We start from the raw sequence: 25,866 nt of genomic DNA, 5'->3' as shown, positions 1-25,866 counted from the left end.
ATTCAGACAAAGAGGCATTCACCCAAGGACTTGTGGGAAAGAGGAGGAAGAAACAATGGCTCCTGTATTTTGCAATTTGGGTCACTTGGTGGGGAGGGTTGGCTTGTTTTCTATTTCCACATGAGGATGCTTTAAAACCAAGAACATGACTGTGGCAAATAATTTCATACCAGATGGAGGGATCACAGTTTAACGTCGCCCATGGGCAGTCCTACCCATTCATTCTTGTGGATAAAGGAAAGTCTTGATGAAGGACTTTACTGTGGGTTTGTTTTTGGTTTAAGTCAAGAGAAGCTTCTGAGGAATTGGATGAGCAGGGAGTCACCAGTAGAGGACCAGGAAAAGGAGCTACACGAGCAGACTTCAAAATGCAAGAAATTCCAGCACTCCAGATGACAGCTACTTGGCCAGCATTGCAGCTTCTAAGAGCATGGGAGGACCTTAGCAAAGACTGGAAATGTTAACTACCTTTTTCTACAACAAGATACCAGTTTTTCTACTTTATAAAAATGAATGCTTATATTTGTTATAAGGATATTTCTCAAGCAGAATGAAACGACAGCAATTTATACTTCTCTGGATAGTTTTAAAAAGAGACATGGCTCATCCAAATAACCCACAAACAATCTCATTAAGTTTCAAGAAAGCAAAAAAAAAAAAAAATTAAATACATGCTTAAAATAATTATGAAATATATGCTTAAAATGTTTATTCACTTAAAGAGTCCCAATGTACAATATACAACACTTGCCATTTTTAAGAGCTAGAGATACTGTTTATGAGACTTGAAACTATTTAAAGTTCTTCTGATATTCACTGAGTACTTACCATTTACCAAGCACTGTTTCCTTCTAACATATACCAGCTGATTTATTCTTTAGCAACTCTATTTTACCAATGAGAAAACCAGCCTGCACTCAGGGGTTAAATAAGGTCACACAGCAATAAAGTGCAGATTCAGGATACAAACTCAGTCTTCTGCCCCCAGTATACACTCCCTGTTATTGGACTTTACTTCTTCAATGGTTCTCAATCTTTTTTCAGCCAAGACACACATAACAGAATTTACATCCTTGGCACACTCCTTGGGCATAGGGAGGGTTGTGCTTCGGTTTCCTGTGGTCTCACTGCTACACCATCATGTTCTTTCCAATAAATGGGGCAGAGTGCTGTTATTTGAGGATAATACCGAATCAAATCTATTTTTAAAAAGTAAATTTCTACAAACATCAGCTCTATAACCATTATTAAGTTATATGTAAAATCCCATACAACTGAATGCTATGAAACATCTATTGAGAGCCCCTGGTGTAGTGGTTGAAAGTGTGAAAGCATAGAGTAAGAGAGATCTAGGTAGGATTTTTGCTCTGCCACTACCAGCTGTGTGACCTTGGGCAAGCTGTGTAACCACCCTGAGCTTTAGTCTCCACATGTGCACACGTTATGGTGCTGGTGGAGAATTAATTGACATGGCCTTTAAAAGCACATAGTAGGCAAGCAGTACATGGTGGCTATGGGTCCTTGTATAACCAACAACAATGGATAAGCCCAATGGATAAGATTTTCATAAGGAAGTAACATGTGAAGTGGAAGTGAAAGGGAACTTGAAGAGGAAAGAAGAGTGAGGCTCTTCTTCTAGGTCTAGCATTAATCTGTAGAACCTACTTCTTGTACATGGCCCAGCTGCTATGCTGTTTGAGTGTTTGTGTATGCTTTTCTTTTTTTTTTTTTTTTTGCGGTACGCGGGCCTCTCACTGTTGTGGCCTCTCCCTTTGCGGAGCACAGGCTCCGGACGCGCAGGCCCAGCGGCCATGGCTCACGGGCCCAGCCGCTCCATGGCATGTGGGATCTTCCCGGACCGGGGCACGAACCCGTGTCCCCTGCATCGGCAGGCGGACTCTCAACCACTGCGCCACCAGGGAAGCCCGTGTGTATGCTTTTTTATGATAACTGTGAAACTGTCTCTCCTCTCTTTAAATTTGCTGTTTATAATCTGTTGTAAGCCAGGATAACTAGATTCAATTCAATCCAACTCATTAAACATTTGGGGAGCATTGTGTTAGTCACCTAGAAGCAGAAGAACTTATTAGATTTGGTATAAAAGTGAAACAGCTTTGACTGAGGGTATTCTGTGAGTAAGGTAAATGAGCACTGGCATATATGTAGACAGTTTGCAAACACCTATTCTCTCGACTGGTTGGACTAGAATAACAGACAATGCTGAAATGCTGATCCCTGGGCCCCTCTCCAGACCACTGAATCAGAATCAATAGGAGGGGTGTCTGGGAATCTGTTTGCTTGTTGGTTTTCCAATTCCACACACCTTTCATGGATTCTAGTGATAACTAATAAGAATTTCACAGATAAGATGCAAAGGAGGATGAAACACGTGTAAGTGACTAACCACAAAGTTGGGATTCTGCTTTTTAACAAGCCCTGGTGCTCAGCCAGATATGGAAGTCACTGGCCTTCAGAACCATGGGATGGATCACTGATATAAATTGGGAGGGGTAGCCGATGTGAGGAATCCACCATGTTACATAAGAAATATCTTAGCAATCCCAACTTTTAAATAACAAGGCGACCTTTGGGGGTCAGACCAAATTGGTCAGAGAGAGTGTGGCACTTTGTATGCCCCGACCTGTTATCTTCCCCATTTACCTCGCGACATCTACAACCTGGGAAAATTACCCAGAGCAATCAAAGCAGGAGTCCAACATCAGCCCCATACAAGTAGATACAATTTCTAGGTGATAAGTAACTAGTGTTCTAAAGAAAGCAACTTCCTAATTTCCTTAGTGACAGGTGTTCTATTAAAATATAAATATCATGAGGGCAGGAATACTGTCTGCTCTTGTTCACAGATAAAGAGCAATGATCTGCAAATATGTGTTGACTAAATAATTCAGTGATTAAGCTAATTGCAGAATCAAAAAGAATAAAATGTTTAAGAATAAATTTAGCAAAAGAAGTACAAAACTTACACTCTGATAACTACAAATCATTATTGAGAGAAATTTTAATTAAAAGTCCTAAACAAATGGAAAGACATCCTTTGTTCATGAATTGGAAGACTCAATATTAGGATGACAATACTCCCCAAGTTGATCTACAGATTCAAGGCAATCCCTACCAAAATCCTAGGCGGCTTCTTTGAAAAACTTGACAAGCTGGTCCTAAATTTTACACAAAAATTTAAGAAGCCCAGAATAGCCAAAACAATACTGAAAAAGAACAAAGTTGGAGGATTCACACTTCCCAGTTTCAGAACTTACTGCAAAGCTACAGTAATCAAGACAGCATGGTACTGGCATAAGGATAGGCATATAGATCCATGGAATAAAGTTGAGAGTCTAGGAATAAATCTATACATATATGATGAATTGATTTTGACAAGGATGCTGTGGTACAATAAAAAAAATAAATATTTGGTGTTTGTCCCCAGTTCCTGGCACAGAGCTCCTAAAACCTTTGGAATTTATATTATTTTGTATGCTAACAGATAGCTCCATGGAAGGGGGGCAGGGGAACTAGATAGCTTCAGAATAGGGGCTGGTCACCATAAGTTCAATCACCAATGGTCAATGATTTAATCAATTGTGCCTGTGTAATGAAACCTTCACAAAAACTCCTAAACAACAGTGTTCAAAGAGCCTTTGGGTTGGTGAACCCATTGATGCACTAGGAAAATGGTGCACCAGAGAGGGCATGGAACCTCTGCACCAGACCCCTCCCTCCCATACCTTGCTCTATGCATCCCTTCCATTTGGATGTTCCTGAGCTGTATTCTATAGAATAACTAGGTAAAAGTAAGTAGTTCTGTGATTATTCTACTGAATTATCAAACCTGAGGATGGGGTTGCAGGAACCTCCAAATGTGTAACCATTCAGTCAGAATTACAGGTGATCCCTGGAAGTGAGGACATCTGAAATTGGCATCTGAAGTGAGGACAGTTTTATGGGACTGAGTCCTTAACTAGTGGGGTCTGCACTAACTCTGGGAGTTAGCAGCAGAATTGAATTGAATTATTGGATAGTCAGTTGGTGTCAGAGAATTGGAGAACTAAATGTCAGAAGTGGTGTCAGAAAAAAGACATCATAGATGCCAACACATTTCAATGAGTAAAGAATAGTCTTTCAACAATTGGTGCTGGGACAATTGGCTATCCTCAAATGAGTCAAGCTGGGCACTTACCTCATAGCACATACAAAAATTAACTCATAATTGATTAAAGACCTAAACGTAAGAGTTAAAACTAGGGACTTCCCTGGTGGCTCAGTGGTTAAGACTTCACCTTCCAATGCAGGGGGTGTGGGTTCAATCCCTGGTCGGGGAGCTAAGATCCCACATGCCTCAAGGCCAAAAAACCAAAACATAAAACTGAAGCAATATAGTAACAAGTTCAATAAAGACTTTTAAAAACATGATCCACATCAAAAATATATATATTTAAAAGAAAAGAGTTAAAACTATAAAACTCTCAGAAGAAAACACAGGTATAAATCTTCATTAACTTGGATTAAACAATGGTTCCTTATACATGATATCAAAACTACATTCAAAAGAAGAAAAAAATTCACATTCTGGACTTCATCAAAATTAAAAACTTTTGTGTTTCAATGGCTATGATCAAGAAAATGAAAAACCCACAGAATGGGAAAAAAATCGCAAATCATGTATGGGATAAGGGTCTTGTATCTAGAATATATAAAGAACTCCTACAACTTAACAATAAAAAGACAAATAATCCAATTTCTTAAATGGGCAAAGTATACAAATAGACTTTTCTCCAAAGAAGATATATAAGTGATGTACAAGAGAAACACTCCCACATGAACATGCCTACATATGGACTCTATAGGGGATTTCCTAAGCCCTCAGTTACATTATACCTTCCAGCTTCCTATCTTCATCAGGTTTTCTCCCTCTGGATGTCCCAAAGACCTAAACTTAACACTGTCAAAAATGGAACTCATTATTTTTCCAATTATTTCTTCCTTTGCCCCCAGCGTCCAACCAGGAGTCAAGTAAGAAAGGTTGCCATCATTTGCTATTTTTCTCTCTCCCTTAAGACCTAATGCAATCAATCACCAAATCTAAATAATTTTGTTTCCTATCTCTCAGTGCCCACTGCTGCTTCCTTAGTTCATACCCTAGCCTCTCTACTGTATTGGAAGAACAGCACCCCAACCTGCCTTGTGCCTCTGATGAGACTTACTGCCTTGTTCTCAGCTGTAGCCCAGTGCCCAGAACTAGACCTGGTACAAAGCTGGCCAATCATCAAATATCAGTTGAATAAATGGCCAAATAAAATGGGGAAGAAAAGTAAAATATTAGAAACTGTGATATGATAGTAAGGTAGGCTTGACGTTAATAGTCACCAAATTAATGGGACAAATATTAGGGACGAAACATCAAATGGGTAATGGAACCATAAATAGTAAGCAACCAGAGGAATCATAAAGAAACAAAAATCACGTTGAACAAACATGAATTATGGTGAAAACTGCATGAGACATATTACACATTTGATATTTTGATTTATCTTTGTCTCATTGTGTTATGAAAACATCCTTGCAAAAGTGGGGCAAACTGACCTATCTGAACATTCACAACATGAAAGGAAACATAAATAATGGAAACGGCAGGAAATATGCAAAGAGAAACTTCCAGGAAATCATTGCCCTTCTGTGTACAAATCTTTTAAACCTATACAAGTCAAAGTTTTAAGACTAAAATTTTTTATTCCTCACATTTCATTGGTCATAAAAGGGAGAAGACTCTCTGCCTCTCTCCCATTTTCCATTCTTGGCCTGAGAGAATGGGATAAGACTTCTCTAAACTACATAACTCTATAATAAATGTTGAATTACATAGAGATACTCACCCAAAGCCTATAGCCACCCAGTAGTTTCTGACCCCCTGATGGGGCCCTACCATAGGCAGAATGTCAGGAGAATAGGTGATAGGACCATTGACGATATTGATGATGTCAGCCTTCTTCAAGACTGGAACCATTTCCATGGCAGCCTCGACGTGTTCCATGATTCGGTCTAGATCAGACTCAAAGAGCTCCTTTCCAAACCCTGAAGAGAAATGCCACTGTGGTCAGGATGTCACAGCTGCCCTGACGTGTGCTCCAAAGTGATTTCAATCTCTGAATCAGCTTACATTTAAAGATGGCCCGTTAGGAAGGTATTGTACTTTCTTTTTTAAGTCTAAACTTGATATTTACTATCAACAGATGAGTACTGTTATATTAGTATACTATATTACTGAGAAGAATAATGTTATTTCCTGAAACAATAAATCATGAAAGTTAACCTTTTTAATAGAAAATTTTAATTTATGCATATTAGCAGTTTCCAGCATTTAGGCCGATCACAATTTTAAAAAACAAACAATAATAATTTGGTTTGTCAAGAGAGGTCTTTTATCCTTCAATTAACCATAGAAGTCTGCTTCATCCTCTCAGGTGAGGGCAAATGGGAGTTTGCAAAGTCATGTCAGGACAGTGGGGATAAATGAAAAACCACTTTAGCATCTAGGATGATGAATTCTAGACACCTTTTAACTCTTAGCGGGGAAGGATGGCATGGAGGCTTCATTCCTCTAGCCCTCTTCTATACACATCCGAGGGCCGGAATTCTGTGAAAAGAGTCAGGGTCTTGGAGCACAGTCATCTTCTCAGTCATAAAAGGCACTGGGATTGAAGGCAGGGCTACGGATGAGCTGCTAAAAGAATATCGCCACCAATCCCAGGGATGCTCCCGCACAGCAGCCAGCCAGCTCCCTCTTGTCCCTCCTGTGGACTGCATGTCAGGTCAGAGAGGCCTGCAGATCACTAGGGTTAGACCAGGGCATGTGGACGCCCAGGGCCAGCCAACAATCTGGCTCTTCCTCCAACTGGAATTATTTAAATATTTGTTCAATAAATATTATTAAATATTTGTTCAAATATTTATTTGGAGGAGAGATTGCCAGCATGGGGGAAGAAAAGAGAAGGAGACTCCCAGGTGGCAGATTAGCCCTCCCTCTGGGATCAGGAGCTATTCCCCTCAGGCCCGAATGTGCAGAGCCCACCCAGCAAAACCGAAGCCCTCAGCTGGCTGGCCCAACTTCTGTGGAAGGTGGTTTATCATTTGTAGTAATGTGGGCACAGATGTTCTTTGAGGAGTAGGAGGGAGGGATTCATTCCCTAGCCCAAGTAGCTTATCAAAGTATAATTCTAGAAAGCACAATTACCTCCATTTCTTTATATTCCCTATAATATCTGTGTGCCAATGACATTTTGGCTCCTTTTATAGATTAAAACCTGAGATACCTCCTTAGGTGAACCAACCCTTCATCTGGCTCTGCAGAAATGTTTCATGAAAAACAAAAACAGGTCCTTCTCTCCCTTGCAGAACTTGAAAGAGAAACTATGGTACCTCCTGAGTTAGCACTGAGGCCTAAGACTTTTCCACATCCATTCATGCAGCACAGGAGGGCTTCAGTTCGCAGTACCAACTTATCCTGCTCTGCTATAGACTTTGAGGCTTTCATTCTTAACAGGCTGGATGTCCTATCTCTGCTACCCGTTGTGTTTCCAACTGTCAAAGAACAAGAGCAGCTATATCCAAATCTAGAAACTAGACCAAGTAAGCAGGGGAGTAAGGAGAAAAGGGGGATGCAGGAGGTTGGTGTGGGCAGGTAAAAATTACCTGGGGCCTTCCAAAGCAGCGGGGAGCATCTTTTTCATCTTTCCCACCACCAATTCTCTTTCCTTATCCCCTGCTGTGATTGTTCAAAGGGATATGAGAACAGAATTTACCTCGAATCCCTCACTTCCAACGTCCCAGGTATCTGATAGTCTAGTATTATGGTGGCATCTTATTCTATAGCCAGCCCAGAGTTACAAGGAAGATAAAATAGATGTGTCTGCACACACTTCTATTTGCTGAACCCACCTGGAGGAACTCCACTGGTGACCCATGAGTCCTGAACTTTCATTTTCTCTTGACTTTCATATGGACCAAACAAAAGCCCATCCCTTTCCTGTCGGAGGTAATAAGATCCTTCCAGGTCACGGAGCACCGGGAGTTCTCGCTTTAAAGCTTTCACTTCAGGGATGGTCGATGTGACAACATACTGATGCTGAACTGGAATGAGAGGATGTTCTAGTCCAATCATCTTACCTACTTCACGAGCCCAAAACCCTGAAATAAAAAAATCATTTAAAAATGTCACCACATATAAAAGCATACCACAGACGACATTGACACAGCAATTTCAGCAATTAAAATAAAATATTTAGAATACTTCAGTGCTCATGACAAAGTCTAAAGAATGTCCTAACAATGCAAATGAACTTATCTACAGAACAGAAACAGACTCACAGGCATAGAAAACAGACTTGTGGTTGCCAAGGGTGGGGTGGGGGAGGGATGGACTGGGAGTTTGGGATTAGCAGATGCAAACTATTATATAGAGAATGGATAAACAACAAGGTCCTACTGTATAGCACAGGGAACTATATTCAATATCCTGTGATAAACCATAATGGAAAAGAATATAGAAAAGAATGTATAATATATATCTGAATCACTTTGCTGTACAGCAGAAATTAGCACAACGTTGTAAATCAACTATACTTCACTAAACTAAATTTAAAAAAAAAGAATGTCCATAAAAACTTTACATTTTTTGCCATTGCAAAATTGAACAGGAGAAGAGAAGACAATATTTGACACTACCCCAGAGTTTTGAAGAAGCTAAAGGAACTCCATTCCTGAAAAACCATTTTGCCCATAGCAAAGGTGTGCAAAAAAATTATTTGAAGGAAAAAAATAAACAACCCAAATATATAGAACGTACAAATGTTGATAAGAAAGATAGTAATGGACTGACCTTACTTGTAGAGCAGGGACGGTCAGGCAATGGAAGAGGCCCTGGGTCGATGTGATCAACATAATAATCATGCATAATAAAGCCCTACTAGTTAGTCCTCTATCCCCCAGACCCTCCTCTCCCCAAATTGCTGAAGCCTAAAATTCCACAAACACAGAATTGTTCTGTTAACTGAAAATTTGAAATGTATACACTTTGGGAGAGATAGCCTTTTAAGTTTTCTGTTCTTTTAAAAGTTCAGTTTGAATATGTTTGGAAGATCCTTTCTTGCAAAGGCAAGAAGGCACCTGGTGTCCAGAGCAGGAGGGAGGAGGTGCCACAGCAAAGAGGAGAGGGCTCATAGATAAGTGGGAGTTCCCACAACCTATGTTTCTCCCTTCAATGTGCAAGGGGACTGTCTTCTTGGGGGAAATGAATATTATTTTTTTTCCTTTGCAAAAGATGGAACCAGATAATTTGTGACCGAAAGACCCTTGATTCTCCCCCTAGGTGACTCTTCAGGCTGCAGATGTGGAACTAAAGTCCAGAACAATAAAGAGACACGCCCAAGGTCACACTGGGAGACCCTGAAATGGTCACATCTTATTGGTTTTTCTTGCTACAGAAAGACTATTTTAAAAATCCAAGACTCCTTCACTTGTATAAAGGTATTTGAGAATCTAAAATGATAAAAATGATTAGTTGGCAGGGATGCAGGGTCACCTGACCCATCAATGAATTACTGGGGAGAAGGGGGGTTCTATTTGCTTGTTTGTTTCATAATAATTTTGAATAATCATTCAAATGATTAGGGAATCTTCCTTAAGTTATTTTTTTAGAGGCTGCATTCTCTAAATTTTTAACCATTTCTGTTTCTCCTTTTTTTGGCAATCTAATAAGGAAGGAGTTCTGAAGTCTCTGTCATTATGAAATTCAGAGCTAATCACAAATCATCAATTATGAGTCTAGGAAACCTGACTACTGTACTCTTATATGGCATCTAAACATCACTCCTGCGTTCTGTTGTTTTGTTTTGGCCTAACGGCTAAGTTGGTCACACTTGGATAACAGCCCCAGAAATGGATGTCCATTTGCAAACCAAAAATCTTACCTGTGGGCATTAGAGCTGTTTGCTGGTTATTGAATAATTTAATGACTTAATTTATTCTTGCCTAGGAAGATGTGAATTACCAATGTCAGGACTTTGTAGGATAATATAGTAAAGCCACATATTCTAGTTATATGCACTGGAGCAGTTTTAAAATATAAAAAGCCAAAATATTTAGCCTAGCAATTCAAACTACTGCAGTGCTTAATATACTTGCTTCAATTAAAAACATAAATTGAAGAAAATAAATCCTGTCCTATTCAAATATATTTATAAATTTCTGAATCTAATTGCTTGTTTATTAATATACTTCATCATTAAAACAAAGTGGAAGTATATGCATAAATATCATATAACTATATTACTCCAAACCCCATAGCAAGCTGGACACTGTTTTTCCCTACGTGGTGGTGTCTGTTGGCATTCTCTTCCTCTATATGTCAACCAAATTAACATAAAACTTGCCAGGATTACACTTCAACCCTTGCTAGATCACCCACCCAGCAAGTTCAAAGGGAAGAGAAACAAATGTGGAGGAATCCTCTATAACCTACCATTATCACCTGAAAAAACACTGAACAGAAGAATCAATAAAAAAGTGATCATTAGAAATGGCTTCCAACTTTTAAAAATGCAGTGACTGACAGAAATGGAGTTAAAATGAACAGTACAGGTTGGTGGACAGGTTTACTCCTACTAGATGGTTTATACAGTGACAATGATGTTTATACAGTGACACACTCTGATGCAAAGTATTGATAAAATTAAGCAATTCTTTTTTGGCTGAACACTGGGCTTCATCTTGGCATGACCCAATCACATTTCTGATTTACCATATTAGGGAAATTCTTAAGTAAAGTTTACAAAGTTATCTCTGGGCTTAACGAGTCAACTGTAAACAAGGTCAAGAGAAACATTCCTCACCGTGCAAAGAAAAAGCTTGCATCACAGTGAATAGCTCCTGCCCTTGCCCTTGAGCTGCCTCTGGGGCTCAGGTTAGACCTAAGGTAGAGTGAAGCTGCCTGGAGGGGTGGGATAGGGAGGGTGGGAGGGAGGGAGACGCAAGAGGGAAGAGATATGGGAACATATGTATATGTATAACTGATTCACTTTGTTATAAAGCAGAATCTAACACACCATTGTAAAGCAATTATACTCCAATTAAAAAAAAAAAAAAAGCAGTACTAAAGGCAAGTTAGCCTATTGCACACCAAGAGGTCAGCAGGGTCAGAAACTGGTCCTCAGCTCTGCTTGCTCAAGAATAAGGTTCCTACATTCCCTCTCCTGTAGGAACACTGATATAGCAGTGTTTCTCAAAAGATATTTTACATACTATCTGGTACAGACAGTACAGTACCTGGAGTACTTGTTTAAAATACAGCTTCCCGGCCAGACCACCTGGGAAACTTCCCACGGTGACCCTTATGCACCTAGGTTGAGAACCAAGCTCTTTGGGAAGTCAGTTTACCAGCAGAATGGGTGCTGGATGACTACAGAGCAAGTGAAAGGATCTGGGGAATCTTAAGGCTGGTACCAAGAAACTGTGACACTTGATGCTAGTGTTTCCCAGACCAGGGCATAGACTTTCAAGGAAATAATTATAATAATCATAAAAATTATCATTATTATACTTAATTTGTTTAGTGCTTTCTATGTGGTAGGACTTTTCTGGGTACTTTACATCATTTATGGATCAGAATAACTTGTTCAGATGGGAATTATTATCTCCATTTTACAAATGAGTAATTTGCCCAAGTCACACAGTTGGCAATAATGTGTCTCTGGTCGAGATAGCCCCACTGCCCTGGACAGTGCTGGAGACACAGCAACAAACTGATAAATTTCTGCTTTTAGACTTCCCTTTCCATGGATATCCTGAAGATTCAGCAGCCTTCTGTTATGACTCCATGTAAAGAAACTTTTAGCAGGTTATGGTACAATTGAGTAGATACATCATTGTTTTGGTTGTATTTCCAAGTCTATATCCTGGTTACTTTAATTAGGTTTCAGAGCTGCCTGAGGGCCTCACCTGAATTTATGAGACATCCTGGACTCACTGAGTAACTCTGGGAAACATTCCATCAGACACACATTCTAAATCATGTTAGCACAATGTCTTCTGCAGATGGTTGCTTTTATTCATAAAATTAATCTTTGTTAGCTTTAAGTCTAGAAGGGGGCATATCCAAAACTTCACCCCCAATTACTGAGGTTTACTTTTGGGGGAACTTCTATACTTTAAAGTTTTTTTTGAAAACAGACAGAAATAACTAAACACACACCCCTCCACACCTTCCACGGACTATTTATATGTGATCAGTTAGATTTTCTCCAATAACTTTTGCCCAGTGGAAGAGAAGAGATGGAGAAGAAAAAGGAAAAAAAATGATATGGGCCAGAGATGTGATCTGAATGATGTAAAGAACTGAGAATGGAGACCGTATAGTTCTTCATACAACTGTGAACAAGGAGCTGCCTGGAGTTACCAAGACCTGAGGATGGAACTCAGACGTGGCTGAGTTAAAGGCATCAGGAGCACAGAATGAAGAAGGACAGCCTGAAGAACAGTTTTTCTGGTGCTGGTCTGGGATTTGTTTTCTGAGGCCAGTACCAGAAAAACTGTTCTCCAGGACCTCCTGCCATTGCCCTCCTCTGCCCTGATCACCCCACAAGATTGCCCAGCTGCATAGAATATTTCATCTGGTAACCAATGTCCCGGGCTTAGGTCAGATCTCTTTGGAAATTATTCTTTCTCTTCAGAGATTCCTTATTCCTCACAGATTGTGCTTTAGAAAACAAAATATTACAATGGCAATGAATCGTGCAAATAAATATTTATCCATTTTAGGAAAACAATAGATAAATGTGTTAAATTAAGGTCTTCTATGTTATTTGTCAAAATATCAGTTAGGAGTGTGTGGCTGCCTGAAGCACTGTGTTAAGAAAAATCGTGGGGTTTGTCCAAGTCTCTCTGAAATGAGTGCAGTGATCAATTAGCAATGTCTGACACGGGTGCTGGATATGAAGTCAGAGCATGTTTATTTAGTACTTGCTATCACTAGGAAAACAGTCAAATGTTTTTAGAGGCTGAATTCATGAGACCGTAAAGAAAGTTGCAAGATTACAAAGAATTTTTGCTACTTGTAAAAAAAAGGATGAATGATTTCATTGCCTTGGATCTTCTAGGAGAATTTAGACGAGATGTACCCAAGGACAGTGGGAGATGGGGGGTGCCTGATGGGGATTTCCTTGGGGGTGGGCAAGTGAAATTCAAAAACAAAGCAAAGTTTTATGCCTTTGCTCTTATTTATTAGGTAAGTTGTTTTACATTATTTGGAATTTCAAATGATGTTCAAGAATGAATGAGATTTTATGCTTTTCAAATGCGGGGCATGGGTTAGAAAGATTCAGAAATACTAACTTAAACTCTTAAATACTGAAGACATGACTTTTTCCAGGGCCACTAAAAATGGTTTGTTAAAAAATAACATCAATCAGAAGTTACGATTTAGAGGAAAGAATCCTAAGGGTATTTGTTTCTGGCATGTCCTCATGGGTATCATCTGATCTGATAAATAATAAAGATTTTTTTCATTTTGTAAATTTAAGCAATGACTCAAAGAACAGAACATAAGAAAATCAGTAGCTGCCTCATGTTTATTTTACGTTTTAAATTAACCATTATGAACTATAGATAAATATAAATTATTAGCCCGGTTTAGATTACACAAGCAGTTTCATTTGCACGAGGATTTATTTTTATGTGTGATATTTGAAAATTACTTCATAGGCAAAGAACCTGATAGAAAGTATGTTAATTCAAGAATCAAAAGACCCAGGTTCAAGTCCTGGCTCTGACATAACTGTCACTTTGGCAATTAGTATAACCTTCTTGGACCTTGGTCTCCACAAATGGACAATGAGTGAGTTGTTAGATTATCTCAAATATCCCTTTTGGCTTCATTACTCTAAGTCTAAATTGTAACAGAGCAACCTAAAGAAAAGATTATGAAATATATTTAATAACGTGCTGAAAGGAAAAGGGTTAAAAGGTTTTTGAACAGAGTAAAGTAATCAAAATAGATGAGAAAGAACACAAATAATCAACTCTGCTCCAAAAAACAAACTGAGAGCAAAGAGGATGCTCGTGAATTTGAACATTAGAATTTGGTTATTATTATAAAGAAAGTGTGAACACAGGTAGGTAAAAAAAGCATAAGTTGGCAAAACATTATCCGGAGCAGAATAAAATGGAGCATGGAGAAGAAAACCAACTCGCTATGGATAACCAAGGACAGAGTTATCTCACACAAGAGCAAAGTGATGGAGGGAGAGCTTTGTAGCTTAGAAACAGACAAAATGTTCGCCATGGGAGTACCACAGTGTTTCATAACAATGTTCATAGTATAAAACATTACATTATGACTAAATATCTTATTTCTTTGCCACTCGAAAAAAAAACAGTATTTTTTTTTTTTAAATGACGCTTACCTGCAGCATTCACAATTCTATTTGCTCTCATAGATCCCTGTGGTGTTTCAACATCCCATGTTCCATCTGACTTGGGTTTCAAAGAAGTCACTGGTGCAGGATATTTTAAAAGGGCACCATATTTCCTAGCCCCAGCAGCCAGGGCCATAGTTAGAGAATAAGGATCAATGTGACCATCTCCAGGATTATACAGTCCAGCTAAAATCTAAATCGATCACAAAACAGTCAATAGTCAAATGAATACATATACTCACTCAGTGTAACTGTATCCTGCCAGCAAATGTTTAGCAAAACTGGACTTGAAAAATGCATCATGGCATCAGATTGATCAGTCTCCACTTTTTTTTCCCCTATGTCCAAGCTCAGAGCTAGGCAGGACTCACATTGAGAGCTAAGTAGACAGGCTATTTGACAGAGGTTTGCAATCATCTCCAACATTCATTCTCCCCTCCCCCACAAAGCAATGGAAACCAAATGTTTATTTAGACACATAACCACTAAGAACAAAGAGTTTCCAATAGTTGGCAGCTACTAGTTCCAGATGGTAGCTAAAACTATCACTAAATTCTGGTCAATGAAATGCAAATGAAAGTGTCAAATGAAAGAGTCATGGTCACATGGACCATTTTAAGGAGACAATTGGCATATGCCCTTTGTCCCTTCTTTGTCCCTTCCTCCATTCTGCTGTCTGGAATGCAGACATGATGGCTGGTGCTCTAGCTGCCATCTTGGAGTAAGAACAAAGGAGTCACATCCTATGAATGACAAAGCAATGATCCAGAAGGCAACTGGATCCCTGAAGTCTTCATGGATAAGAGCCACCATTCAGCCCTGGACTGCCAAAATGAAAGGGAAATAAATGTCTATCTTGTTTAAGCATTATTATTTTGGTTTCTAACATTTGCAGTTAAATCTAATACTAATTGATTAATTATTTATATTTAATTGCTTAATACTGTTAATAGATTCACATGTTAAATATATATCTGGTGTCAGGAAAATGTATACTTGATTCAGTCATCAACAACTAGTTCTTAAATACCTACTTTGTGCTACGGCTTGAGGTACTGTGGGGGAAACAAAGAAGAATAAAACTCAGATGAAACAAGGAGGGAGCACTGAAATAGTACAGTTAGTTCTCATCCGTTCAACAAAAATCTATTAAGCACCAAGTATGGTCAAGAGGCTTTTGTCAATTTTTTTTCTGCATCTATTGAGATGATGATGTATTTTTGTCCTCTATTCTATTCATGCAATATTGCACTGATTGATTTTTAGATGTTAAACTAACCCTGCATAGCCAGGATAAATTCCACTTGGTTATGCTAAAAAAATCCTTATTATATGTTGCTGAATTCAGTTTGCTAGTATTTTGTTGAGGACTTTTGCATCGATATTCATAAGAGATACAGGTCTTTCTTTTCTTGTGATGTCTTTGTCTAGTTTTGGCACAGCAATACATTCTGGCCTCACAGAATAAGTTGGGAAGTGTTCAATTCTCTTCTATTTTTGGAAGAGTTTGTGAAGAATTGTAGTAATTCTTCTTTAAATGTTTGGTAGAATTCACCAGTGAAACGATCTGGGCCCCAGCTTTTCTTTGTGGGAAGTTTTGGATTACTAATCCAATCTCTTGTTATAGGTTTAGTGCAAGAGACTTTTGGTTTTAATGGAATTTGTATTACTGTAGACTTCTAAACGTCACTTTGGTGTTTTATAATGGATATGTCCTTATGCAGTGACCCTAGATCTATTTGATTTGGCACCCTGCCCAGAGCCAGAGAATACTCTTCCCACATATTTCCATTGCCCAATGTCCTTGTGAAAAATCTGTGATGTGAGAACTTCCAGCAGAGCATCCCAAGATTGACATATAAACAGATATAAGAATATCCTTCCTGGCAGTGGTGGCAGAATTTTAACGCAGACAATGCAATGCAACACCAATCTGCCACCACATTGGCATCACACAAAACTACTGAAAAGGGAGTGCCAGCAATCTGTCAAGACTCACAGGGGCTAATAACCCAGCTCCCAGAGCAACGCTATGAACCCTTAGGCGTCATAGATACTACACTGGGGAGAAACACAAGCCTCTGCTTCCCTGAACAGCTCCACCTTGTACCTTTAGGTAGCATAGGTACAGAGGAGTCAGAGAGCCTGGGTTCAAATCTCCTCCAGCTCTTTCTAGCTGGATGGGCTCGGGCCCACTATGTACACTATCTAAGCTGCAATTTCCTGTTTAGTAATAATCTATACCTTCTATTATTATTGTGAAGAGTAAATGAGATTATACATGTAAATGGCTTTGCATAATACCTAGTACATTAAGTATGTGCTGTAGTGTTAGGTGGTGCAGTATTAGTCATTGTTATTATTATTCAAATGGGATTATCACCCAGCAAAAAGACACTAAATTCCCAAGTGGATTTTCTCAGCTAAATTTGGTTAGATCGATACCTGTCAGGGTAGTACAGCTATGAGTTAGGTGATATCTGTGTAGCAATATAACATGTACTTCTACCTTTGATTTTGTAAAAAAAATGTTAGTAACACAGTCTTTCTATACACACATTTGTCACACCTGGTTATTGTCTTCTCTGCATTTCTCAAGCAGAAGGTTTATTATAGAAACCTCCAGATCTGGGGGACACAGTAATAGAGAGGTATTGAAAATGTTTCCTCAGTTGTAATAGGTAGAAAGCTAATAAGATTTTTCATTACCTTTACTGTATTTAGCAAACATAATAGCCCATCTTATAATTTACCCAAATTCCAGCATTAATCGTCTGATTTTGACATTCAAAATGTGTGCACAAAGTTTTTTCTAATTAAATTTCTAAAATAACATTTTCTGATCTTAATTAAAATCAACAAATGGTTAAAAAAAAAAAATGCCCTTAGGATAAATACCTTATTCATGTTGAGTAAAGGAAACATCTCTTGTATTTTTTCAGGTTCAATAATATACTGTTCCGTTGCATGCCAGCCAGTCCGAGTCATTTGATATTTAAATTCATCTACCCTTACAGGAGTTGTAGCAATTCTGATACTACCTGGCTGATGGAATCCCACCACCTGTGATGACAATACCAGTAAAAACTCATAAATCATTATTTGGCACTCAAACATGGTTCTTCTCCAGCACAATGAAAATGAAGGTGTGTAAGAAAAGAGATTCACTATGCAGTGAAAGTGATAGCTATACACCATATTTACATCATATGAAAAGATGTTCATTTTACAAATATTTACTAAGTGTCTCCTCTGTGCCAGGCACTGTGCTAAGCCCCAGAGACGCTGTTGTGAACAAGACAGATGAAGATCCTGCCTGGATGGAGCTTACAGTCTACAGGTGAAGATGGACAGCCAAATGCACAGTTACAACATGAGACAGTGCTCATGTACAGAGTAGAAGAAAATTATGTGAAAAAAAGAAAGACAAAGGATTTGAAGAGGGAACATGAAGAATCAGAATGTTGCGGTGAGGAGATTAAGTGTGAATTGAAATAAACATTCATCTGGCATTTATTTATTTATTTATTTATTTATTTTTGCGGTACGCGGGCCTCTCACCGCTGCGGCCTCTCCTGCCGCGGAGCACAGGCCCCGGAACACAGGCCCAGCGGCCATGGCCCACGGGCCCAGCCCCTCCGTGGCATGCGGGATTCTCCCGGATCGGGGCACGAACCCGCGTCCCCTGTATCGGCAGGCGGACTCCCAACCACTGCGCCACCAGGGAAGCCCTGGCATTTATTGAAGTCCTTTAGTTGGCCAAGCACTCAGCAAGGCCCTGGGTGACAGTGATCAAAGATGTAGTCATTATCTTCAAGTTGCTCGGACTCTGTAGGAAAGACCAATCAGTAAAGCAACAATCACAATTGAGGGGGATTCGTAATATAAGAGGTATGTGTACACATGTTCTTAGAGCCAAGAGATATGCCCTCAGCTCCGCCTGACTGCTGGGTGAACAAAGTCAAGGATGCCTTCTCAAAGGAGACGCCCCCCGGGAAAGGGTGGAAGGCGAATGCTGAAATGGGGACCAGAGGGAATGCTGTCTCAGGCAGACAGCCCAGCTCATTCTAGAACTGTTTGCAATTAAGAATAGCTGAAGCATCTGAGCATAGCAAAGAGTGGCAAGAGAAAACATTGGAAAGGCAGGCAGGGCTTAGCTAATGAAGGCCCTTCTTCTTTGGCTTTTGTCCTGTAGACTGTGGGGAGCCATGTGATGGTTTTAGGCAAGGGCAATAGCATGAAAATTTTAAGCAGACTTCAGTCTTAGTCTATGGATACTCTTTGCTGCCACTTTATTTTGAAAGTACTAATACAAATGAGAAGAGAGAAAAGTAAAAGTGAGGGGGGCTTCCCTGGTGGCACAGTGGTTGAGAATCTGCCTGCCAATGCAGTGGATATGAGTTCGAGCCCTGGTCTGGGAAGATCCCACATGCCGCCGAGCAACTGGGCCCGTGAGCCACAACTACTGAGCCTGCACGTCTGGAGCCTGTGCTCCGCAACAAGAGAGGCTGCGATAGTGAGAGGCCCGCGCACCGTGATGAAGAGTGGCCCCCACTTGCCGCAACTAGAGAAAACCCTCGCACAGAAAGTAAGACACAACACAGCCATAAATAAATAAATAAACAACCAAACAAACATATTTAAAAAAAAAAAGTGAGGGGCTTTTAGTGAAGTACTTTTCGAAGGCATGTGACAATCTGACATGTACAGTTGTCAGATCCTTTGCAATCCAGTGCAGAAAGGCTGTGATATCTTAGTTTCTAGATATAGAAGCTGACTAAAGATATTTTTGAAAGCTGCTTTTTATTCTTTTCTCATTTAAAAACTCAGGAGGGCTTCCGTGGTGGCACAGTGGTCGAGAATCTGCCTGCTAATGCAGGGGACACGGGTTCGAGCCCTGGTCTGGGAGGATCCCACATGCCACGGAGCAACTAGGCCCGTGAGCCACAACTGCTGAGCCTGCATGTCTGGAGCCTGTGCTCCACAACAAGAGAGTCCGCGATAGTGAGAGGCCCGCGCACCGCGATGAAGAGTGGCCCCCGCTTGCCACAACTAGAGAAAGCCCTCGCACAGAAACGAAGACCCAACACAGCAAAAATAAATAAATAAAATTAGTAAACTCCTACCCCCAACATCTTCTTTAAAATAAATAAATAAATAAATATAAAATAAAATAAAAAATCAGGAGCAGGTAATTACATGGGTAATACACTTCAAGAAATTAAATTGATTGAAAAGCAAGCTCTAGTTTCTCATCTTAAACTCTCATCAGAATCTTCTACCACATTTCACATGCCATGGCTGTCACTACACACAGCGATACATGATGATATCAAAATCCTTCAGTAATCTTATGTATCTCTGAGAAACTGACCTAAACAGACAATTTCAAGCTAAATGCATTTACCTGTCCGGTTTCTTCTTCCAGTTTCTCATAAAGTTTGATGCTATCATAATGTATTTTCTTTAAGTTTATTCCAGGATGAAAGTAAGTTGTTAAACCTGCCTTAAAAGTGGGGAGGAAAGGAAATACCAAAAAAAATTAACATTCTCAAAATGTTGACAGTTTATCTGTTAAGAAGTAATTTATTACTGGCAAGAAATTGGCAAGCACCAGCCAGTCCTCTGGGATGAGAACACGCCAGCACGAGTTTGAATGCACATTGCATAAGGCTCGTGACAGTTACAAGCACCCACTTGAACCACATAAATAATGTGAGAGCCAGCCAACAAACATATAGAGTCAGTCCCTAAAAGTTATTAGGGAAAGGATTGTTTGCAGATTCAGAAACGGGATGACTTAGATGGAATCACTTAGGTTAGGAATGTACGCTATTAGGAAAAATATGGGGGGACGGCATACAATGTGGACTCAAACCAACAAAGCGTGTGTTCCCTCAAGGAGGACTATGAACAAGCAAGCAAAAAGTTTTCCTTGTCTCTATCCCCACCATTCCCTTGAATTGAGTGGCCCTCCTATTTTCTTTCTTGAAATTTCCAAAATTGAAGAAGTGGAACATTCCTAGGAATTAGAGCCTGTTGAGTGGTGAACAGACCTTTGTCATAGCTTAACCAGTTGATGAATGAGCACATAGATTATACCCCGCAAACATTTCCTGAATAAATATTGAATAATCACTCTCAGGAAAATATCTAAATATTACCTGCCAAACCCCTTTTTATCAACTCTGGCGGATGCAATATGGTATCCAGGCAAAGAATTCTAAGCAATGATATGAAGCAGGTTCTCTCAGTTAAGTGTCTGGGGCCCCATTCAGCAGCTAATTTATCCTGGAAAGCTCATCCGAATACAATCTGTTTAAAATAAAGTCTGTTTGGGAGTATTTATAAAGTTCTTCGTGTTGGGCATTTGGTTCTACTGATATCACTTATATGCAGAATCTAAAAAAAGTGATACAAATGAACTTATTTACAGAACAGACATAGACTCACAGACATAGAAAACAAACTAATGGTTACCAAAGGGGAAAGAGCCAGGGGAGGGATAAATTGGGAATTTGGGATTAACAGATACATACTACTATATATAAAATATTGATAGATAAACAATGAAGACCTACTATGTAGCACAGGGAACTATATTTAATGTCTTGTAATAACCTATAATAGAAAAGAATCTGAAAAAGAATATATATGTATGACTGAATCACTTCATTGTACGCCTGAAACTAACACAGCTTTGTAAATCAACTGTACTTCAATTAAAAAAAAAATCCGCCATTAAAGTTCATCAGTGATCCTTTATGGACCAGAATCCTTCGTGTCTATCAAGTACTTGTTCAAGCATTTGGCTACTTTTCTGAGAAAAATGCTGGCCCAACGTCATAGGTCCTCTCATAGCACAGCCCCATAATGAGGCAACTGTGAGTCAGGCTCCCTAACTTTCAGCCAAATATCACAACCTTCTTTACATACTTGGTATCTAATGTGATAGGAAGTTTTCTAGTTCAATAATAGAGAATCTCTGGCCTTCAGGCATCTTCTAGAGAACTCAATTTTGTTTTCGATATATCTCGTGTCAGTTGAGAAAATGGATATTCACAAGCCTGGGCCTAGGGTTCTGTTCACCATTCACTCCTCAAGATCCTCTAAGTTTAACCTAGGTAGAGCCAGACCACCCGAAAATGATATATCTACACTACATCAATCTTCTTCCCCACCCTGGAAAGCTGTTTTCATAGAATGAGTTAATGATCTCTCTTCTGAAAGGGTCACATCAGTTTGTTTTGTAAAGCTCTTACTCAAAACATTTAGCTCAACATCCTTTTTTTAGGGAATAAATTCTAGGAATTTCTGGTCAAGGAAAAATTGGTCTTTCTTACTGAAATGCTATAACTATTTCTACTGAACAATTCATACAACCCTAGTTTCCTTGCTGCCGGGACAGTCAGAAGTAAATCCTGAACTCAATTTTTTGTCAGGTATAAAATTATACATATATATGTATAATTTTTGTATTCCTTACATTTTTTATCAACCAGTTTTTGTCTTTTAATCTGTGTTCAAAATTTGGGGTCAATCGTATCTGTGCTTTTATTGTGAGTTATTTGAATGTAATGTCCTGCATGGTATTTATTGTTAACTTGTGTGTCAGTCCTGTGGCATGGGGTGGAAGAAGGGTACAATGTTCTTCCTTTCTGGGCTCCAGCAAGGATATTTTAAGTGGGAAGTTTGAAGAAGAAGAAAAACACTGTTCTTATCCTTCAAGATTTTATAGTCTGATTGGGGTCATGAAACTTTCATACATGAAACAATGAAATCAAGAGCATAGGATTAAGTGCCAGAGCATAGAGAGAAAGACACAAGAACTAAGGGAACTAAGAGAAGATGCTGGAAGGATCACAGAAGGCTTCATGGAGGACAGGCAGGGGCTTACTTTTGATTTGAAGAAAGAAAATGATTATAGTTGGTGGAGAAGATAAAAGAGGGAAGATGAAACACAGACAAGAATAATCATTAAGACAACAAGGTCCTATTGTATAGCACAGGGAACTATATTCAATATCCTGAGATAAACCATAATGGAAAAGAATATGAAAAAGAATATATATATATATGTATAACTGAATCACTTTGCTGTACAGCAGAAATTACCACAATGTTGTAAATCAACTATACTTCAATTTAAAAAAAGAATAATCATTAAGAATTATAACCCTTTGAAGAAAATAAGAATATATAAATCCTTGTTGATATAAATAAATAAGTAGGGAGAGTGGAAAGCTCTTCCTTCTAGCAGACTAACAATAAGCATGAAAGGAATGATGCAGTTAGAAAAATCTCCATGGATGCTAAAGCTAGTGATGTTCTCTCTCTCTTTAATCATCCTTCCCACTCTGTCATGAGCCTCTACAGCCTCAGAAAGCCCAGTGACTAACCTCAAGCCTTCCCACATCCCAGTGCTTCCATGTACTCGCATCCAATAAAAATATTTGAGCATACCCACTAAAATATGTGTATTTCTTTATTCCCACATGACATATAAATATGTATTACTATATTAGCAGAGATCATAAAACACACAAAAACAACTGGAAATGAATTAAATGTTGTAAATAATTCTTACTTTATTGATTGTGTAGAAAGGTTTCTGAATTTTAAAAATTTATTGTGTAGAAAAGCTTTTGAATATTAAGCTTATTAATATTTTAGCAAGGGCTATGTAATATTTTATATTACTAAAATATATATGTTGGATTAATGTTGGTAAAACAGCGATTTGAAGGTCTAATTTCTTGGTGTGTTTTCTCTTGTGATGGTTTGAATGGCTGTGATAGCTGAAGAAGCTATCTGTCAATGATACAAAGGTGAAATTGGGAAAAGTGCCCCCTCTTGGCTGTACTCTCTGTATCTTGACGCCACTTCTTCCATTCCCAACACCACCTACCAAAAGGATTTTACTGAAATTTGACTATTAATGTTTCACGTTCTCTTGTCCATCAACTGTTATAAGTTAATTGGGAGGTACTGCATTATACATTTTAAAAAATGGGTACAAACCCACTGAAACTCCTCATTTGGGAAAATGTTAAATGGGTTTAAACTTAACTTTAAATTTATCTCTTGCATGTTTGAGAGTTTTTTCTAGGTGATACATATCATTTTGGCCAGAAAAATCTAATAATGATACCAACATTTCCAAACACCCCTTCTCAAAATGCTTTCTTTCCAACAGGACTATTTTCCAAAAATTATTTTTCACTTATTGTGAGCATCACCTTGACTTTGAAGGAATAAACTACATCTATTGTTTTGTATGTATCTACTACATAGAATGACTGGCAGCCACTTCCATCACTACAAAGATCACCAAACTGGGGACACTTGTCTTTTTGTAAAAGAAAAACATTTTTACAACTCTTTTGATTATTTTTCCGGGATAACCAACAAACCTCTGTGTAGTACAACACTCTCAAGGTCATTCCCTCTCCCTTTCATCACAAACAATATTATTTAAAGCCTTGTTTCTATAAAATCGATCATAACATTGATATCCTATAGCATGTGATCTGCAATATGTCATGACAGACTGAAGACAAAAGAAAGAATGGGGACGCTCCCATTGTGGAGCACCAACCTCTCCCTTAGGCAACATTGGTATCATACACAATATGTCACCCACATCAAAGGTGAGGGCTATTTATAAAGATTAGTAAAGCTTAATGTCTTTCTTGTATTTTTAGATAAAAATAAACAGAGGGCTTCACTGGTGGCGCAGTGGTTGAGAGTCTGCCTGCCAATGCAGGGGACACGGGTTCGTGCCCTGGTCCGGGAAGATCCCACATGCCGCGGAGCGACTGGGCCCGTAAGCCATGGCCACTGAGCCTGCGCGTCCGGAGCCTGTGCTCCGCAACAGGAGAGGCCACAACAGTGAGAGGCCCGTGTACCACAAAATAAATAAATAAATAAAATAAAATAAAATAAACAGAAAGGTCTAACATTGTCTTCCTACACCCCAAATGGATAATCTTGCATCTTTAGTCCTCAGCCCTCCAAAACATCCACTTTGACACCATTCCCAGGGGCAGCCTCTCCTGGGGACCCCATATGCCAAAACTGCTTCTTTGTCCATTCTCTCCTCTTTCCTTCCATCCTACAAGAAATGTTCTATATTAGCAGTATTATTGGGTGCTGACAAAACGTCTCGTTAAAATCCAGCAAAACCTCAAGACTGTTGGATTTGTGATTCCATTTTGAATATTCACATTGCAAGCTGTGCCCTCCTCCCCAGCGCATCTGATTCCTGCATGTCCCAGAAATGCTTAGCCTTGAGCACGTGTTATTCTTCAGTGAGACTGTCTTTATTTTTGTAGTCTGCCCCTTCAGCTGGCCCCCCCAAAACGTCCACATTCTCATATCTGCTCCAAAATTTCTGTGTTAAAAAATGAATGGATAAAGAAAATGTGACATGTATATATATAATGGGATATTACTCAGCCATAAAAAAGAAGGAAATTCTGTCATCTGCAACAACATGGACGGAATTTGACAGCATTATGCTAAAGAAAACAAGACAAAGAACTATAAATACCAAATACCATATGATCTCACTTACGTGAGGAATCTACAAACAAACAAACAAAACAATGCAACTCAGAGATACAGAGAACAGATGGATGGTTGCTAGAGGCAGGGTTGGTGAGGGGGTGAAATGGGTGGAGGGGGTCGAAAGGCACAAACTTCCAGTTATAAGATAAAGAAGTCCTGGGGATGGAACGTACAGCATGGCGACTACAGTTAACAATACCGTATTGTATATTTGAAAGTCGCTAAGAGTACATCTTAAAACTTCTCATCACAAGAAAAACATTTTGTATCTACGTGTGGTAATGGATGTTAACCAGATTTATTGTGATCCTTTTGCAATATATACAAGTATCAAATAATTACGTTCTACACCTGAAACTATTATGTCAATTATACCTCAAAAAAATTCTAATCTGTGGCATTTCTTCAGGATGCTCTTTGGTGGGAGACCATTTGCAAGAAATCCTCTAATCAGCTTCCTAGGGCAATCCAGTTTTCTTTTCCTTTATTTGTAGGGGCCCAAATAACCTGGCTTCTGATACTTGAGTCCATCTTGAGCTCACCCTGCATGAATCTTATTTTGTGAACCAGAGCCTACTACTTTGTTCAAAAGCAGAAAAATGCCTTTTCCACTCATTCTGGTACCTCTCTGCTTAAGGGGAAATTAGTTTGCACAGTTAACTTTTAAGAAGAAGCCATCATCTTAAAAACTTTGCCCAATTTTCTTAAAAGATCTTAGGCTAAGGATATGTTGCTTTATTATTATTATTATTCATGGGATGTTTAAGAAGTAATATTCAGGGATTCTAGTTATTCTAGTAACTAAATTGGAGGTTAC

The 25,866-nt window shown here is 39.0% G+C and overlaps 1 protein-coding gene across 1 annotated transcript in view; it reads right to left on the bottom strand.

Moving 5' to 3' along the window:
* The window catches only part of DMGDH (dimethylglycine dehydrogenase), a 60,515-nt gene that overhangs the window by 31,237 nt on the left and 3,412 nt on the right, over positions 1 to 25,866 (bottom strand). The window contains exons 3-7 of the mRNA XM_027094735.1: positions 19,888 to 19,986; positions 17,379 to 17,543; positions 14,469 to 14,673; positions 7,951 to 8,199; positions 5,889 to 6,087 (exon numbers count right to left, since the gene is read on the bottom strand). Coding sequence (XP_026950536.1) covers positions 5,889 to 6,087; positions 7,951 to 8,199; positions 14,469 to 14,673; positions 17,379 to 17,543; positions 19,888 to 19,986 — 917 coding nt within the window. The remainder of the gene's footprint in view (positions 1 to 5,888; positions 6,088 to 7,950; positions 8,200 to 14,468; positions 14,674 to 17,378; positions 17,544 to 19,887; positions 19,987 to 25,866) is intronic.

This window comes from Aethalodelphis obliquidens, unplaced genomic scaffold, assembly GCF_003676395.1.
Source record: "Aethalodelphis obliquidens isolate GAN/ISIS:26980383/991018 unplaced genomic scaffold, ASM367639v1 scaffold4, whole genome shotgun sequence".
NCBI classification, from domain to species: domain Eukaryota; kingdom Metazoa; phylum Chordata; class Mammalia; order Artiodactyla; family Delphinidae; genus Aethalodelphis; species Aethalodelphis obliquidens.
This window is presented reverse-complemented; position numbering and strand designations above follow the sequence as displayed.